Source organism: Pavona decussata, unplaced genomic scaffold, assembly GCF_977016875.1.
Source record: "Pavona decussata unplaced genomic scaffold, jaPavDecu1.1 SCAFFOLD_175, whole genome shotgun sequence".
Taxonomy (NCBI): domain Eukaryota; kingdom Metazoa; phylum Cnidaria; class Anthozoa; order Scleractinia; family Agariciidae; genus Pavona; species Pavona decussata.
Genome location: NW_028145586.1, coordinates 3,401,311 through 3,419,182, shown reverse-complemented (window position 1 = coordinate 3,419,182; position 17,872 = coordinate 3,401,311). Strand labels below are relative to the sequence as shown.

Below are 17,872 nucleotides of genomic sequence, written 5' to 3'. Positions count from 1 at the left end.
TAACATATAAATATCAGTTTATGACTTGATTTCATGAAACAATTGTTCACGATCTCACCTCAATACCAGCCCCTTGCATTGAATACAGAAAAGTGCCTTCTCTAGTCACCAGATCCCCTTCCGCGTCATCCTTGTCTGTATCCAACAGTTCACAACTCGTCCCAGTCAACTGAAACGCTACGCAGACACAAACTTTGGCGCAATGGCGGAAACACTCCACTGGGCTGGGCACGTTCATAGAGGCAATAGTATGCCTTACTATGGCAATATCCTTGGTGAAGATGTTGTAGGTGTACACGAGTGATGTTTTTACTTCGATGCTGTTTGATGATGTTGTTATTGAAAGCAGTAGTGCACCAATCATCACCCACTTGGGTGTAATGTGAGGAGTCATGTTAAACTGTAAAGATTCAACCAATTAGTTCATGGTAGCTGGTTTCTGTTGAGATAACGAGAGGCTCGGGAGAGTTTATGCACCGTATTACTTAAATTCCCCTAGATGGCATGGTGTCATAAATTTCCTCGCGCAGCGAAATTGGCGATCGTCGAGAGGCATCTATATGACATGTTTTCTGTGAATTTCGAAAAGTTAATTATCACCATTTGTAGGCTGCGTACAGTTTTATTAAAGCTATTTCGTTCGAGTACCGACCTCCAGTTACAGTCTACTGTATTTTTGAAACTATTTGTGTGTTTCTCGGATGTTAGAGAACATTTTCGAGTCATATTTTCATGTAAGTTTCATTCAAAGTTGAAGCTCCTAATTTGCTTAATTGAAAAATACTGGTATTTTTATCAGGGTCTTAGAAACGTCTTCCCGCAGGATTGTCTTTTATTATAAGTACGACACAAAAACAACTACAAGATCATTACTGTAGGAAGTCTCATTTTTGGTTTACGTGTATTTTAATTCACGTGCAAGATTTGAAGCAAAGTTTTGGGTTATGAGGATCTTAGGGAGACAGCCACTTAAGCTGGAGGAGTACCCAAGAGGGGAAAATGTTAAGACCTTTAACCTGTAAGAAGATTAAAATGAGGACACTGAAGAATAAGCCCGTTCTTTGTTGCAAGAGATGATGAAGATGTCAAAGGAAGATGATGAAGACATTATATTTGAATGAGTTCACCGCATGTCTTCACGGAAGTAAAAACCAGGCCACTGAGTTATGGTAAAGTCTAACTTTTAAGATAAAGATTTCGTTTGGTCATACGTAAAGAATCTAAAAGGCACCGGAATTGGACGTTCACATGGCTGTTCGAGAGAGATCGACGAAATTCATGGAAAATTGCCTTCAGTTTTGAGAAAGCGAAGAAATAAAACAATCTAGCCTTCTTTTTGGGTTAAAAAAACTAATAGTTAATGGTCAAGGCTACAGTGGAGTGGTAAAAGAAAACAAACCTTCCATATTATGGGAAAATCATGAGTAGGAACCCAGCAGATGGACATCAGTAAATTAGTATACAGAATGAAGACTTAGTTTATTCTTTAAAATATTGTTTGTTTTGTCCTTTGCACTAACAAGTGCAGTGCTAATTCATCCCCCACTGTTTAATTTCATATTTAAGCTTCAGAAATTCTTAATTTTGCATGTTCTTTCTTTTGATTTTTCTGCATTCTTCTTTACATTAGTTTTCCGATAGTTTATTACTAGAACTGCTTCAAAATTTAGGTTTCAAGTCAGCTTTATAATGTGGGAAACTCGTTTATTTAGCAAAAAAAAGTTGAGGCGTGTGAGAGCGTCACCAGAACATCTGCCAAAACTGTTTTTGACAGATTAGGGGACGTTTTACTTTAAAGGCGAACGGGCAGCGCGTTTACCTTCCTCTTCTGGATCTGTTATGTTGGGTAGTCCCGTAAGTTACCTTACGGTAAGCTTAAAAAAGCAAATTCTTCATAAATTAAAATCGTAAACAACAACTCGCAAATGTGGAAAATGGCGGAAAGATCAAAGTCCTTTGGTTATTTCTACCGTTTGTGGTTGCCATTTTCAGGCTGTGTCGACCCAATATTTTTTTTCAATGTGGATTAAATGGGAAACATAATTATGTCGCAGAAGCGAAATCTTCGTCCTTGAAGCAATGATGTTTTTACTTGATTAAAAGATGATACTACCTTTCAAGACGCCAGAGATGCCTGCGCAACTTCTGTTGTTTCGTGCGGCTAAACTAGAATTAAGTCATTCTAAACCGCTGCAATGTTTCCGGCAACCTTTTATTTCCTAGTTTAGCTAGACCCTAAACATGAAGGCAGATCTTTCTTTTCGCGTACAAACTTCAACTCGTATTTGCCAACAGGCGTTCGCAAACTTTATTCGACCTTAAGAAAATAAGACCTTAATGAGCAGTTTGCTGGCAATGATGGCTTTGGGAGTGAAACTTTTATCACGGCAGTCACTGCTAAACTGACAACTCTGCTCAAACTCAACTGAAGTTTTGCCCCTAACCTTCTCCGCGATTTATTCATACGGTAGTTAGGAAAGCTGACTTGATAGAAAAGGCCCAAATCAACGGATGTTTTAAAACTTGGCTACACAAGGAAATATTGTCGCGCAAACATTACTTCCTTTTAAGTCGCTAAGCTAGGAAATGTTTCACTGGCATGCATACATTACGTCGAGAAAGAGAAGTTGCAAAGTTTCAATTTGAGAAATAGGCAATAAAGAAAAAAAGAGTTCAAGGATTCTATTTACCTCTCGAGCTTCTTTCCTTCGTATGATCTTATGCGCCTGTGACAGATGATCTTAACGTTAGCAAAAATTACCACTTGATATACAAGACATGGCACAGCAGGCTTGTACTGATTGGCAAACCTTTATTATCATTTTAATTACGAACTTAAATATTTTTCTATTTAAAACGTCCCCACTATATTTTAAAAATAACGTTTCCAATATATTTATTCTACTCACCTTGATATCAACTATAAACATTTTCTTGCCTTTAAAAGGACACACAACAAAATTAAAGATAAAAATTGTTGACTGAAACAAACAAGCAACGACTTGAGTTTAAAATATTCATGTCCTCTCAATTTGTTTTCAACCGACAGAGGACAACGATTTCACAAGGCAGACACTTGACTACAAAGAAAGTGCTTTTGCATTTCCACCGAGATTAACTAAAATAATCAAAAGAGTGCCGTTTCCAAGTTTATTACGAGGTGCGATGGCGGTTATTACAAAACGCGACAGCTTATTTTATTACGAGGTGCGATATTCTGTTATTACAAAATGCGACAACTTTCTCATTACAAAGTGTGGAAAGAAAGTGTTATTACAAAGTGCGGCGATTATTACATTACAGAACAAACGCTTTAACGCCATATCCGTGAAATATTAACATGTAAGAAAAGTTCGAAGAACGCACACACTGATAAACCTCGACTTTAACGTTGAATCCCCGTAAACATTTAATTTCGAGACAGGGATGGTCAATTTAAGAAATGTTTAAAACACGAGCAGCAGTGTTTTATCGGGATATAAAACCACGAGGCGCAGCCGAGAGGTTTTAGACCCGATAAAACACGTGCTGCGAGTTTTTTGAACAGCTTCAAAAACATTCTTGGAAAAGCGTGTGTCAAGAGAGTTCATAACAATGATGCTTTTGTGAACGGTGGAAATTAGCATACAAGAAAAGCAATAAACACCGCATACTAATGAGGAGGAGGTTATATCGGGTTTTAAAACCACTGCACGTGATGTTTTATCGACCATTTGATAGGTCAATGGACTTCTGAATTATTAATGAGTTTTTGATTGTCTTCTAGATGGTATAAGTGTTATTAGTATATAGTATTTATCAATATTATTATTTAAGTACTAGATTCGTAATTTTTGGGTTGTCACACGTCCCTAGAAGCTATTGTTTTGAAACTCATTGTGTATAAATAAGTTATGGTATGGTATGGTTTCCAAATGATTTTGTGCCCAGGCCCCGTACTGAAGCTGCAAAGAGGGCGTTTAGCTATAGATGGGCTGTCGTGTGGAATGGCCTTGGTAACAAACTTAAAGATGACACATATCTTAACTCTTTCTAGTCCGCTCTGACTGCCTGGAACTGGGGCGGACTGAGGGAGTTTCGATAGTGCTTATTTAGCTATAGCTTAGGTTAATTTTTGTGCAATTGCAGAATAGTTTCTCTTACTATTTTATATTTATAGCTTTAGTATCTATCTAGGATCATGTTGCTATAGCTTAAGTGTCTTTTTAGCATCATAATTTTATAATTTGTTATGTAAACGGCTCACTGGAAGAGCATTTTTAATGAAGTGATATCGTCAATAACGTTTTACTTACTTTAACCAATGACTTTCCCTCCGCCTTCAGAACAACCGCCTTGGCACACCTTGTACTGTGAACCGCTCGTCCCGAGCGAGCATTTTTCAGTTCGTAGTTTACTAAATTTTCTCAACTCTTTTACAAGATAACTTGAGAACGGCAACTGGAAGAAAAGATCAACAACTTCGTAGTGAGGTTGTTTGACTGAAGAAACAATTAGAAAGGATAACTGAGGAATTGGGAAACGAGAGGTGAAGATGATGAGAGAGCTGAAGATAATCATGGCAGCGAAACCCTGTCATCGAGCAAGGCCAAATCGGTTCAATTTGTGTTTTACCAAATATGATGAGCTCATGGCGTTTAAGAAAAGAGCAACGGAAGAGCTGCAAAAACTTAAATTGAGGCTGAACGCGATCCCCGATGCCTGCGATTGAATCGAGAAGTCGATACGGGCTTTCGAAATGTATAGGTATCAATTCAACGTAAAGATCGTTGGATTGCCGTTGGTTGCCGAACGGGAAACCTGTGAACAAACAGCAAATCTCTGTCTACAGCTTTTTGTAGAAATGGGTATTAAGGACATATGGAGAAAAACTGTGTTGATGGGGAAAGCAGAGAAGGTGCTATCACTGCCTAAAAGATTGGAATACATGAGACAGAGAAACTAAAAAATGCAACTAACCTTAAGATATCGAAAGATTTCCAAAGACCGCAAAAGATGGCTCAAGAATTTCTAAAAGAAACTTAAGCTACGGCAAACAAGATCTATACGGTCATCGTTTATGGAACCATTTAATGCTTTTTGTCGAAATTGAATCGACTTTACATCTCTTCAATTTAAAGAAATCTGGATTAGTAATCCTCATTGCTGGTTATTCAGATCTAATTTGTATGTACGTTATTAGAAGTACAGGCGGAGTTCAAACTTAAGCTGAACTTATGACCTGGCAGCAACCGATGAGATAATAATTTTTGATGTATTCAACATCCAAGTGTATATTATTACGAACTCACACAATGAGCGGCTACCAGTTGGCTTGATAACTCAGCTGGTAGAGCACAGCGCTGGTACATATTTGGCAAATCCTCAACGCGATCAAAATGGGTATTTCCTGAAGGGGGGGGGGGGGGGTCCTCTCCTTAGAGTTGGCTCTCCCTTTCAGGCTGAGCACAAACTTATAGCAAGCATTTAACATAAACAGTTTATAGTCCTATCTCTACATTTTATTATTATATCATGATTATACTACAACAAACAAGCAAAAGTTCTTATCCTGTTCAGTCTAAATCTAACTACAACAGTTGCTAGATTTATGGTTTATTTTTCTCTCCTCAGTTATTTTAAGAGGAACCTTTATTGTTTTCCTTTTTATTTCACTAATATGTATCCCATGGTTTTAATGTGCTTCTCTCCGTTGTCGGCTTTATATTTAGCCTCATTACCACACGTGTTGGTATCACCATAGAGTTCTCCGGTACCAAAACCAATTCTCGAGTCGCAGGAATGGCAGCCATTTTCGTTGTTTCCAATAATACCGATTCGTGCTTTCGAATAATCGTAGCTGTTGCCAACTGCGTTGAACCCTTCTTTGTTACAGTTGTACTGCAAAGATCCTTCGGAGCCAATCAATGCCTTCCACTTGTCTCGACCCAGAGAGGTTGGGCGATAGCGGTCATCAGCGATCAGAGAGTACAGTGAAGCGCCATTCTTGCTGATGACCAGGAACTTGACAGATTGATTGCCAATTCTCATTCCGAGACATATCTTGGAGAAGTTCGTGTTCCAGTAAGTTGGTAACTTAGTTTCCTGGTTGTCAAACCCCGTCTTACCTCCAGGACGATTGAATTCGGTTTTGTTGCTCCAGAATTTGGAATCGTAGTGAAACGTTGACTACAAAAGAAAACACGAAGTCACCGCTTAGAAATGTTTCAAAAAACCTTATTAGTTTGCTGAATTCCGTTACTTGTTGCATCAATCGCGCTAAATTGAACGTCAGTTTAAATTTTCTAAGGAGTTCTTTTGACAGTGTGGAGTTGGGGTTATAAAAGCAGTGGTGACCATACCTTGAGCCTGGGGCTATGCCATGCTAATGAGTTGCCAGAACTGTAGCGGTTTATTCATTAAACCACTGACCAAAAAACCGTGGGCACTGAGAACGAGATGTTGTCTGCCCCTTGGCCCCAGGTTACTGTCCTTACCTTGGAGTTGCCTAGCATGCTCGTTATCCTCTTTAGTGTTGTTGTTGTTGTTGTTGTTGTTTTTGTTTTTGTTACTTTCACTTACAAAGAATACTATCAGTTACGGTCCAAGGATTGATTGGTGAAAACCACAACCTGTTGTTGATTTTACCTTGTTACCATCAATTTTCATGACCAGCGTCCAGCCTCCATCTTCGCATCCATCAATTCCGGTCATTTGACAGTAGACAGGGATTCTTCCAATGTCAGTTTGCAGCATGTAAGCTTTATTCTCTCGAGATCTGAATGGAGATTGAAATGAAAGTTAGTTACAGATTTACCTCTTAAATATTAAATTATGGTATAATTATTGTTATTATTATTATTATTATTATTATTATTATTGTTATTGTTATTGTAACTATTGTTATTATTATTATTATTATTATTATTATTATTATTATTATTATTATTGTTATTGTTGTTGTTATTGTTATTGTTATTATAATTTTATCAGCGATAAAGTAATGATTATGTATTTTAATTCCTTGGATGATGACTGATATTTTTAACTCGATATCTCCACCTTCTCTAAAAATTGCATCTTTAAAAACTATTGAGCCTGACGCAACGTCCTTTATCAATTCCATAGTTAATGCAACATTGCATGTATATAACTTAATCTTTCAATTAGCAATTACTCCACGAGCGCGCGTTGGATATGAGATGATAGATAGCCAACAAGGTGCGTGACGCCGAGTTGGCTATAATCATCTCATATCCAACGCAAAGTCATCCTTGGAAAGGATGACATGCTTGGCCTACCCTGACGCCTGTTAGCTGAGGATTCTCCTTGTCATTTATGTCTCCTTCGTATATTTTGTGTCCCTTTCCGTTGGTAAAAATATCAGAGGGAAACAGAAACGACCAAGAAAAAGTTCTTCCATGGGTCTGCCTTAGAGCTTTTCCTTTCGAGAAATTATTAGTCTCTATTCCTAAACTAAGAGGATGGCATGGGGGTAAGGGTGGTGGGTTGTCAAGGGGTAGGGAGTGTCAAGGTCAACGAAATTGATCCATGCGCTGTAAAAACCAGTTTGACACATACAACGGGAGTGACAACAAAAAACATTTGAATTACGGGGACATCTCTTTCTCTCCTTCTTTGGGGAGTCAAAAAAGGCGTTGTTGGCAGAGTGAACAAGTCATGGCTTACGAAAATAAATACTGTATCATCCTCTTACAAAGTCCTTTTAGCAGCCGTCTAAAAGTCATCTAACTTACTTGTTTTTCAGGTAAATATCTCTGCAGGATGCAAAAGAGTCGAGACCTGTAAAGAAATCAGATATTGAAGAAAAAAATGCAAGCCTAGCTTTAATATCAAGAGCCGGAAACTGATAGACTGAGCAAATTGAATTTTTGCCACAGATCGTTTCCACAATATCCTTTTTTCAGTAAGGCGTGTGTCTTTAAAATCTATTGTGGGATTAGAATACGTAAATAAATATATACCTGCGTTACCTGTGACCGCCCTTGGTTGGAACTGGCGAACGGACCCGAAGGCCCCACATCTTTGTGACTCAATCGTGAGACAAACGATTAACTCATCTATCATATTAAACCACGATGACAAAAACCTTTCGTAATATTGACCTGAAATATGGGCGCACAGCCCTAAGGTTGATTCATCGACACGAGCGTTGCTCACGCAAGCTCGCGCGATATGCTAACCACCTCACCTTTCTCATAAGGTGCTTAAGGAACCAAGTTGTTCCTAGAGACCTTCGGGTCCGTTCGCCAGTTCCAACCAAAGGCGGTCACAGAGTATGCCCACGATCAAACAACACAGCAGCCGATCGGTACCAAGGCGGACGGCCGAGGGAACAATTTCTAGTCTGAACGACGAGGATCAAAATCCTCCAATCAACAACAGCCTAAGAGAGGATCGAAAGGCACCAATCAACACAAACCAAGGTGCTACTTATACTGTCACGCAATCAGTCGACACCATCGCCTGATGAAGACAAGCAGTATCGCGGTCGAAACGTCGCGATCCACATCTTTGTGGCCCAATCGTGAGACAAACGATTAACTCATCTATCAGGTTGGAAATGATTATACTCTGGTGTGATTTTTGGTAGCTGTCAAAAGCATGAATCTTTCAAGAGCTTACACGGACATGCAGCCACACTTGCTATCTTTTCGCTGTGTCCATGCAAAAGAGATTAAGTTGCTGAGATATCTATTCAATCGGGAAAATATTGGTAAATATATTTGAAAAAGGTAAAATCATTACGGTTAACTAAGGATTATAAACTTTTTGCTCCCACCCAGTGTTCCGCAATACTATGTCATACAATTACAGCAAGGAAGGTTTCTGCAGATAATACTGTTGTCAGACACTCACTTTCTTTACAATTTGAGCCTTCACCAGCCTTTCTTTTCCTTTTCTTTTCCTGCAAATCAGACTAAAGGAGACAGGGATTTGACAGGGGCACCAACAAGAACATTTAAGCAAAATAGTTAAAAAGTTGCCTCCTGTGTTCCCATGTGTAAACTAATATAGTTTCATCTTTTCGGATGTTCTGTGACTCTGCTCTTATAGCAATACCTACTGTTAAGGCACCTTTAGGGAGCAAACGAGAATTAAATTTGGCAAAATCGTCTTGGGATCCTGATGTCGTCTTCACATGGTAAACCTCCGAGAACGTTAAGACATTTCTCTGAATCCACAATTGTTATTTGTTGTTCAAAGTAATCATCACGTTTTATTTGTTTCCAACAACCGGCTTTGCCAACAGATTTGTTAACTGTTTGTATTGCGACTTTGACAAACGCCAACTTAATTGTATCTGCCCACCTCCCGAATTGAAAAGTTCGTTTCCCCTTTAAAGACCCCGTCTCCAAATCGTGATAAATTCAGATGTTGTCTAATCCTCGTAGAATTACTTAACCCTCATTCACACTAACAAAGTATGTTTAATTAAACCAGACATTTCCCTCGGGACAGGTCTTTACATATAAAAATATCAGTCTATGACTTGATTTCATGAAACAATTGTTCACGATCTCACCTCTATACCAGCCCCTTGCATTGTATACAGAAAAGTGCCTTCTCTAGTCACCAGATCCCCTTCCGCGTCATCCTTGTCTGTATCCAACAGTTCACAACTCGTCCCAGTCAACTGAAACGCTACGCAGCCACAAACTTTGGCGCAATGGCGGAAACACTCCACTGGGCCGGGCACGTTCACAGATGCAATAGTATGCCTTACTATGGCAATATCCTTGGTGAAGATGTTGTAGGTGTACACGAGTGATGTTTTAACTTCGGTGCTGTTTGACCAGGTTGTCATTGAAAGCAGTAGTGCTCCAATCACCACCAACTTGGGCGCAAAGTCAGAAGTCATCTTAAACTGTTAAGATTCAACCAATTAGTTCATGGGAGCTGGTTTCTGTTGAGATAAGGAGAGACTCGGGGAGTTAATGCACCGTATTACTTAAATTCCCCTAGATGGGATTCTCGGGTAGGGGGAGGGGGTGGGTGCTTCTCAGAAATTTTGGTTGGAGTGTGCGGCTCGGTTCTCTAAACCCTGACCCTATTTAAGACCAAAATATGGAATTTTCCTGTACCTTTTTCAGATGTTGCCTCTAAAATTCATACCCATTTACAGACTTGGTTTCTAGAGTCCATACCCGTCACTGTGAAAGCCATACCCATTTTCATACTTGGGACCAAAATGGTTAGGATATATACCCTATTTCAGAGTAAAATGAATAAAAAACCATTTCCCTTTGCGCCGCACATACCTGAAAACACTGTTATTTATAACGCAACTCTGTACATTTTAGTAGAAAGTTTTAACCAAAATAAATAAAATCTGAACCAAGATTAAACGCCTTTGGGCAATTGTAAACCACATTCCACACAATCAAACGCTTTTTTATAGTTAATAGATATCAACGAATCTGGAATGTTTTCTTTGATAGTGAAATCCGTGATGTCGAAAATAGAACAAACTGTTTTTCCGATAGAACGGTCTTTTATAACATATCCTGGCTGAATGGTGAATGATATCAGGTCTTGCGGAAATTGCTTTAGACATTTTATGTGAATTTGTGTACGTTTACCAGGGAGATTGGACGCCAATTTTCTGGAAGTGAACGATCTTTTCCTTTTTTTTTTCTCAATAAGTGTAATGATGGCTTGTCTTTGAGAGAACGACATCTTCCTTTTTTCGAAGCATTCGTAAATCTGTTTAATAAAGCTGTCGCTGATTACAGACCAGAACATTTTAAAGCAATTTTATAGGGTCTTTGTCTTTCCACAATTTCAAGGACATTGGCTGTAGGAAGTCTTATTTTTAGTTTACGTGTATTTTGTTTCACCCATTTTTAGTGTTTTTTTTTTTTAAGCTCTGAAGGTGAGTTGGTAAAAGGTGCTGTTTTTTACTACTTGAAAGAAATATGTGGAGACATCAATGATATTTTACCGCGCGGAGCCCCATAGCTAAGAGATTTTGGTAAACCCATCAGTGCGAGAAATTTTGGTTTGGTTATGACGTCACTTCCGTCCGACCGACCGACCGACCGACCGACCGTTCGTACGCTCCTCTATGTGAGCCAATGTAAAATAGACACTTAAACCCTGTGGTGCAAACCAGGTTGTTTTCGGCGGAAAAATGCATGGTCAACTCCGCTGCCCGCCGCGATTGTTTGGCGGGAAATTGCATCGCCAACTGCGTTTGAGAAAAAAAAAATTTTGAAGACGACGTTTACGACAAAACGCAAAGTAAATTTATGAATAAGTATACAAACATGGAAAGCAAAGAAAGGGAGATAGAAAGAGATCGAGAAAACAGCCGACGAAAAAGCGAAGTTCGACGTGAAAGAGAGCGACTGAGAGCGCTAGCAAACAGGCGAAACTTGAGTGACGAACAAAGAGAGAAAGAGCAGGAATGGATACCGAAAAAAACCCGTGTTGCAGCACAGGGTTTGAGTGTCTCATTTCACATTGGTTTACATAGATGAGCGTATGTGCTGCAACCCGGGTTGTTTTTCGGCGGGAAAATGCATGGCCAACTTCGCTGCCGGCTGCGTTTGTTTGGCGGGAAGTTGCATCGACAACTGCAAAGTCAATTTATGTGACCAACAGTAGGAGAAAGACAAAGGCAACTAGTGGCGGGAGAACCAAATTATCAGAATCTTGAAGTGAAATCATTTTACTCCGATCCGGCGAGACGAAACGTTGGATTTTTTGTCTGAAAGTGAAAGGTTTCGCTCACTTAACGTTGCAACGTAGCAGCTTTTGGAGGCGGCACTTCATAAACAGCGGCTGAAGCTTGAAGAGAAATTGTTTTACTCTAATCTGGCGCGATGAAACGTTGAATTTTTCCCCTTGAAGTGAAACTTAACGTTGCAAACGAACGAAAAAATCAGCAATCGAATAAAAGGACTTGCTATTCTCCAAAGAGGCGAGTATATTCATGTGAATTTGTTGACAAAACTTTGCTGTTTTGCAAGATACTTTTTTTTCTTGTAGTGTTGACACTGCAACTTGTTTAACTTCAGAGCAATCTTTTGAGCTCATTTTTCGGTCCATGTTCGTTATTTCCCTTGGATTTTTATTTCCTAATCTCATCCCATTTTGCTTCATTTAAAAAAAATTGATTCTGAGCTAAGATAGTCAGTCAAACGAACGTCTCCCAACATTGTATCGTTGGCATAAACTACTGACAAGTTTTTCTCGCATATATTTCTAATTTTAGCATTTATTTCTGACAATCTTGACAGAAAACAAACAAAAATACTTAAAACAGTAGGATATAGCGGCAAAGATTAAGATGTGTGAGTAATTGTCACTGAAAGTCTTTTCAAAGAACGTTAAAAGCGAAAATAAAATTAAAGTGTGATTTCATTTTCATCTAAAGAAAACTTACGCAAAACATTCATTCGCTTGTTTTTGTGAATTTTTCAAAGATCGTTGTTTAGTTTATTTCAGTACTGATTGCTATGAATTATCACAGTTCTTTTTTTCATTTATTACTCAAAGATATATTTGAAGTCTGTTTTTTGGTTAGTGTATCCATTTTCTCTGAGGTTTATAACGTACGGCCTTCCTTGATAAGCAAAATTTACTAGACAATGACAGTGCCGGTAGCGCGCGCAGCAGATGGAGAACTGTAACCAGATCAGTAAATGAGTATACAGATCGCCGACAAGTCTATTGTTTAAAATATTGTTTGTTTTGTCCTTCGACTAATTACTGAGTAGCGCCAATGTATATCAGACTGTTAAACTTTTTACACTGAGAAGCTTCAAAAATTATTCATTATGCACGCTCTTTAATTTTTTTCCTGTATTTTTCTTTTCACTAGTTTTCCGATGGTTCATAACTTGAACTGCTTCAATATTTAGGTTAAAGGAAAATTTTAAGCTAGTCAGCTTTATGATGTGGGAAACTCGTTTATTTAGCGAATAAAAATTGAGGCGTGTGTGAGCGTCACCAGAACATCTGCCAAAACCGTTTTTGAGAGATTAGCGGAAGTTTTACTTTAAAGGCGAACAGTAGCACGTTTATCTTCCGTTTTTGAGTCTGTTGTGTATTCCCTCAAATTGTCTACTTAGGCTAGTTTACGGTAAGCTTAAAAAAAGAAAATTCTTCATAAAGTGAAATCGCAAACGGCAAATCGCAAGTGTTACAAATGGCGGAAAGATCGAAGTCACTTGGCTATTTCTACCGTTTGTGCTTGCCATTTTTCAGGCTAAGCCGACGCAATGTTTTTTTTAAGTTGCAGCACTAGAAAGTGAATGTCGCAGAAGCAAAATCTTTGTCCTTGACGCGATGATGTTTTTACTTGATTCAATGATGATTCATTGCTTTCAAGACGCCAGAGTTGCCTGCGCAACTTCTGTTTCTCGTGCGGTTAAACAGGAAGTTTAATATTTAAATTTGTAGCAATGTTTCTGCAACGTTTTATTTCCTAGTTTAGTTAGATCCTAAGCATGAAGGCAAATCTCTTTAGTCGCGTACAAACTTCACCTTGTACTTGTCAACAGACGGCCGCAAACGTTCTTCCACCTTAAGAAGAAGGAACAGGTTGCGGGTAACAGTTGCTTTGGAAGTCAAAGGTTTTCACAGTCACTGACAATCTGATAACTCTGCTCAAAACGTAACTGAATTTTTGCGCCTAACCTACTCCGGTAATTATCCAAACCACACTGAACCAACAGGCCAGACTTCATAGAAAAAGCCCATGATATTTTGATGTTTATCACACAAACAAAAATTGTCTCACGAATACTGCTTCTTTTTAGGTCACTGAGCCGGGAAGTGTTTCACTGGCATGCATAAATTACATTAGAGAAAGAGAAGTTGCAAAGGTTTGACTGAAAAATAAGCAATAAAGAAAAAAAGAGTTCAAGGATTCTACTTACCTCTCGAACTTCTTTTCTTTGTATGATCTTATGTGTCTGTGACAGATGTTCTTAAATTTAGCAAAAATTACCACTAGATATACAAGACATGACTCGGAAGGCTAGTACTGATTGACAAACCTTTATTACAGTATCATTTTACTGGTGATTATGAACTTTAATATTTTCTAATGAAAAAGTTCCAAGTGTATTATTCTGTGCACATTAATAACACCCATAAACGTTTTTTAACCTTTTAAATGTCACACAGCAAAATTAAAGACAAAAATAATGGGTTGAAGGAACCAAACAACGACTTGAGTTTAAAATATTCATGCCCTCTCAATTTGTGTCTGCCAGCTTCGGCAGTTTTAATAAACAAACATTGTTAGCGCCTTTTGAAAAGTTCTAGTGGATCTATTTTGTCAGTCAGTGATCGGCACAGGCATATTGAGTTCTCCCAACGATAGTCGAACCTATTAAAATTTCCCGATTACTAGTTCGGATGCTCTACCACTGAGCTACAGGCGGACTAGTGGCTCGTAACGTCACTCGTTCCCAGGAAAAAAGAAACAAAAATTTAAACAAAGCAAGCCATGATAAAACTTTTCAAAAAAATAAGTAACGTTCATCCAGTGGGTAAATTATTATCCAGCTGTTAAGAAACGCTGCAACTAATCATTTTATCCACTGAGTTGCGGCTTATCCGTTACATAAACTTATCCGCTCTTTACACAACTGGTGCCAGCCAAATAGAATCCTTTACTGACCATGGTCTGGTCTGCAAATGTTGATTCCACCGCAACCCGATAAAATAAACTGCACAAAAAGCTCTTCAGTGGCTCCACATGTAAATTTTTTTGATTATTTATTTCAGTAATTATTTACACAGGTAACGGAGGGAGTATTTTCGATTCGTTCTAGAATACTTGTGTAAAGAACTAGTCGTTTTAATCAGGGTTTTCAAAAGCACCCGAAGCCCGACGCAAGTCAACGGCTACTTTTAGCGTTTGTGCCGGGTACTTTTTGTCTCCAAAGTATGAATTTGTGTCAATAACGTAGCTGATTACGGACGTGGATATTTTTGTTTATAATTCAGTTTACAATGACCTCCAAACAAACACTTTTTTGCCCTGAAAATGCACCAGAATGCATCTCTGGGTATGCAAAATTTAAAAATTTGCCGTGACTCCCCCAGCAGGAGGGGGTATCCCCCTTCCACACCCTCCCCCGTGCGGCTTTCGCCACACGGCACCGCTAACTCGGTGCAATTATCCTCCGGCTACTTTAACATTTCCTCCTGGTACTTTTTTACATTTTGAAAACCATGTTTAATACTCCAACGTCTTTTCCGAGTCGCTTCTTGGTACAAAATTAAATTAAACTCGGCAGTATAGGGCGTCACTTCGACTGAATTCGTGCAATGGTTATTATTATTATTATTATTATTATTATTATTATTATTATTATTATTATTATTGAAACAAGAAATATGAGTGATAGGAACCGACGTTTCGGTGCATCTTGCGCCATTATCAAGGTACATAATTAATGATAAAAAGCGGTTTGTAAAGGCTAAGTTGAAGCGAATTTGCATAACATAGCGGCAATTAAGCTAATTACTTAAATACTTTCGCACGAAGAGAATCGGACTGCACATTCAATGTTGGTTTAAGCTCTTGAATATACAACATTTCATTGACAAGGCAGTCAAATTTGTTCATGCATTTCTTGAGCACATTGAAGCGTGCTAAGAAATTGTTCGGAACAGCAGTGTTATGTTCTTTGTAGTAATGCTTGCAGATTGATGACGCCTTTTGACGGTGTCCCTCAACGCGCGTGTGAAGGTGGCCCTTTGTATACCCAACATAACCTGCATCACACAGGTCACACTTGAATAAATAAACAACACATTGCTGGGTTACAATGTTGGGCTTGGGCCCACGCAGGCTTAGATCTTGATTAAGCTTACGGCTAGTAAACACGGGTTGAATGGTCTTTCCCACCTTGCTGCTAAGATCTCTAAGTTGCCGTTTGACAGACACTGCAGCATCCTGATCTTTATAGGGGATAGCTATCCGGATGACGTCATCGGTATGCTGTTTAGACTGGTCCGCTGCGACTCTCGAGGTGATAAACTTGTTAATGACAGAATCAATAAGGTGATTTGGATACCTCAGCTTTCGGAAAACTCCTCTCAAGCGTTCACACTCCTCTGAGAAATGTGTCCAAGATGATGATAGCCGGTGCGCGCGATCAAGCATGGTGACGAGCAAACCCTGTTTGTAGCGGCTGTCCACATGGCTATGATAGTGCAGGAGAAGACCTGTGTTTGTCGGCTTAACGTAAACCTTTGTTTCAACACATGGTGCGCGATTTAGAAGCTGTAAACCGAGGAATGGGAGCATCCCATTTTCCTCTACCTCCATAGTGAAACTTACGGCGTTATGGGCGTGATTCAAGGTATCCAGAAATGCTGTGGCTGCTGCCAGATCTGGCATCTTAACCAGAGTGTCATCTACGTAGCGGCGGTAAAAATCTGGGAGTTTTCCTTGACTTTTCAGGGACCCTTCAATGGAGCACATGAATACATTAGCCAAAAGGGGTCCAAGGGGAGACCCCATGGCTACTCCATCGGTCTGTTCGTAAAGGGCCCCATCGAACTGAAACAGCTGCCCCTTTGTAGCAACATGTAGAAGATCAATAAGATCAGTTCTGGTCAAGTTTAGGCCATAGGTGTCATTGAACCAGTTGTTCTCGAAAGCTTTGTGTGCCAGGATGTCAGTTGTTTCGTCCAGGGGTACATTTGTGAAGAGCGATGAGACGTCATAAGAGACCAAGATTTCTCCCGGGTTTATCTTAACTCCACAAATTTCATTTGTGAAGGCAAAGATATCAGTGATGGTATTTTCGTTTACAGACAGAGGCTTAAGCTTAGCATCCAGCCATTTAGCAAGGGCATAGTTGTAGGTGCCCGTAGCAGATAATATAGGACGCATTGCTAATTTCTTCTTGTGGGTCTTGGGCAGCCCGTACAAATGAGCCAATCTTGATCCAGTAGGTCGTACGGAGTTAGCAATCGCCGATGGTAAAATTCTGCGCACTGTTGACTCTACCAGTTTTTCTTTCTCTAAGAGAGGATGATAGTACTTGGGTGGTCTTCCTTTACTTTTTGGTCTCTCTATGGGGACGGCACAGAATTTGCTTGTGTCATTCACAGAGGAATCCGATAACAAACGCAGGTATTCATGCTTATCCATCACAACTACACCTGACCCTTTGTCTGGTTTGGTTATCACGATGTCATCGCGTCTCTTTAGCTCTTCGATGGCTACTAAGAGTGCCTTAGGGGGACGCGGGCCTTTCCGTTCAATGTAGTTGAGAGCCACAGATCGAAGTGTAGTAGCAGCCAGTTCTTTCATTTTCTCATCGGAGAGACTGCGCTCAAGGCTCCAATAGGCTTTCTCAAAGGATGCTTTTACCTCTATTGGAGATACATATTGTGGTAAGGCAAAGTTCAAACCTCGACAAAGAACAAGTTTCTGGAAGAACGAAAGTTGGTAGGATGAGATGTTCAGGATATGCTCGTCGAGGTCCATCTGGTGGTTGATAAGGCGTGAGATCTTGCGCGTATGAGTGGTAATAACTTCTTGGTGATATGTTGTCCGAAGACTGGTCATTGTACGGAGAATACAACTGTAGCGCAGAAAACTACAATCTTGGCGAATCTCATCATAGATAGAGTTGATTTCACGCTTCAAGGCTGAACTCTGCTTGAACTTCTCTTTTAACTCTTCCTTAATAACGTTCCGGGAGAAGTTTTCCGACGATGACTTCCATTTCGATCGCTTGTCTTTATCAACTTTAGCGAATGTTGGTGTTAGATCGAAATTCTGACAAAGTTTCAGGAATTCGATCGATCCATCGCAATTTATCTGCTTTCTGCTGCATTGTTCGAGCCTCCTGAACAAATGCAGCTGATTATCACGTTTCAAAAGTCTTAA

General features: G+C 39.4%; 3 protein-coding genes across 3 annotated transcripts in view; all 3 read right to left on the bottom strand.

Moving 5' to 3' along the window:
- LOC146463703 (uncharacterized) overlaps window positions 1-17,872 on the bottom strand; it is a 132,625-nt gene that overhangs the window by 96,094 nt on the left and 18,659 nt on the right. The gene's annotated exons all lie outside the window — the stretch shown is intronic.
- On the bottom strand, window positions 5,563-9,862 carry LOC146463707 (uncharacterized). The gene is made up of 5 exons (XM_085084363.1): window positions 9,527-9,862; window positions 8,860-8,920; window positions 7,737-7,782; window positions 6,628-6,757; window positions 5,563-6,168 (listed from the first exon to the last, which is right to left on the bottom strand). Exons 1-5 carry the CDS (start codon window positions 9,860-9,862, stop codon window positions 5,647-5,649), a joined length of 1,095 nt encoding a protein of 364 aa, XP_084940489.1. The 3' UTR covers window positions 5,563-5,646.
- LOC146463706 (uncharacterized) lies at window positions 15,381-17,821 on the bottom strand. Its single transcript, XM_085084055.1, has one exon. The coding sequence runs from the start codon at window positions 17,546-17,548 to the stop codon at window positions 15,488-15,490; it is 2,061 nt and encodes a 686-aa protein (XP_084940181.1). The 5' UTR covers window positions 17,549-17,821; the 3' UTR covers window positions 15,381-15,487.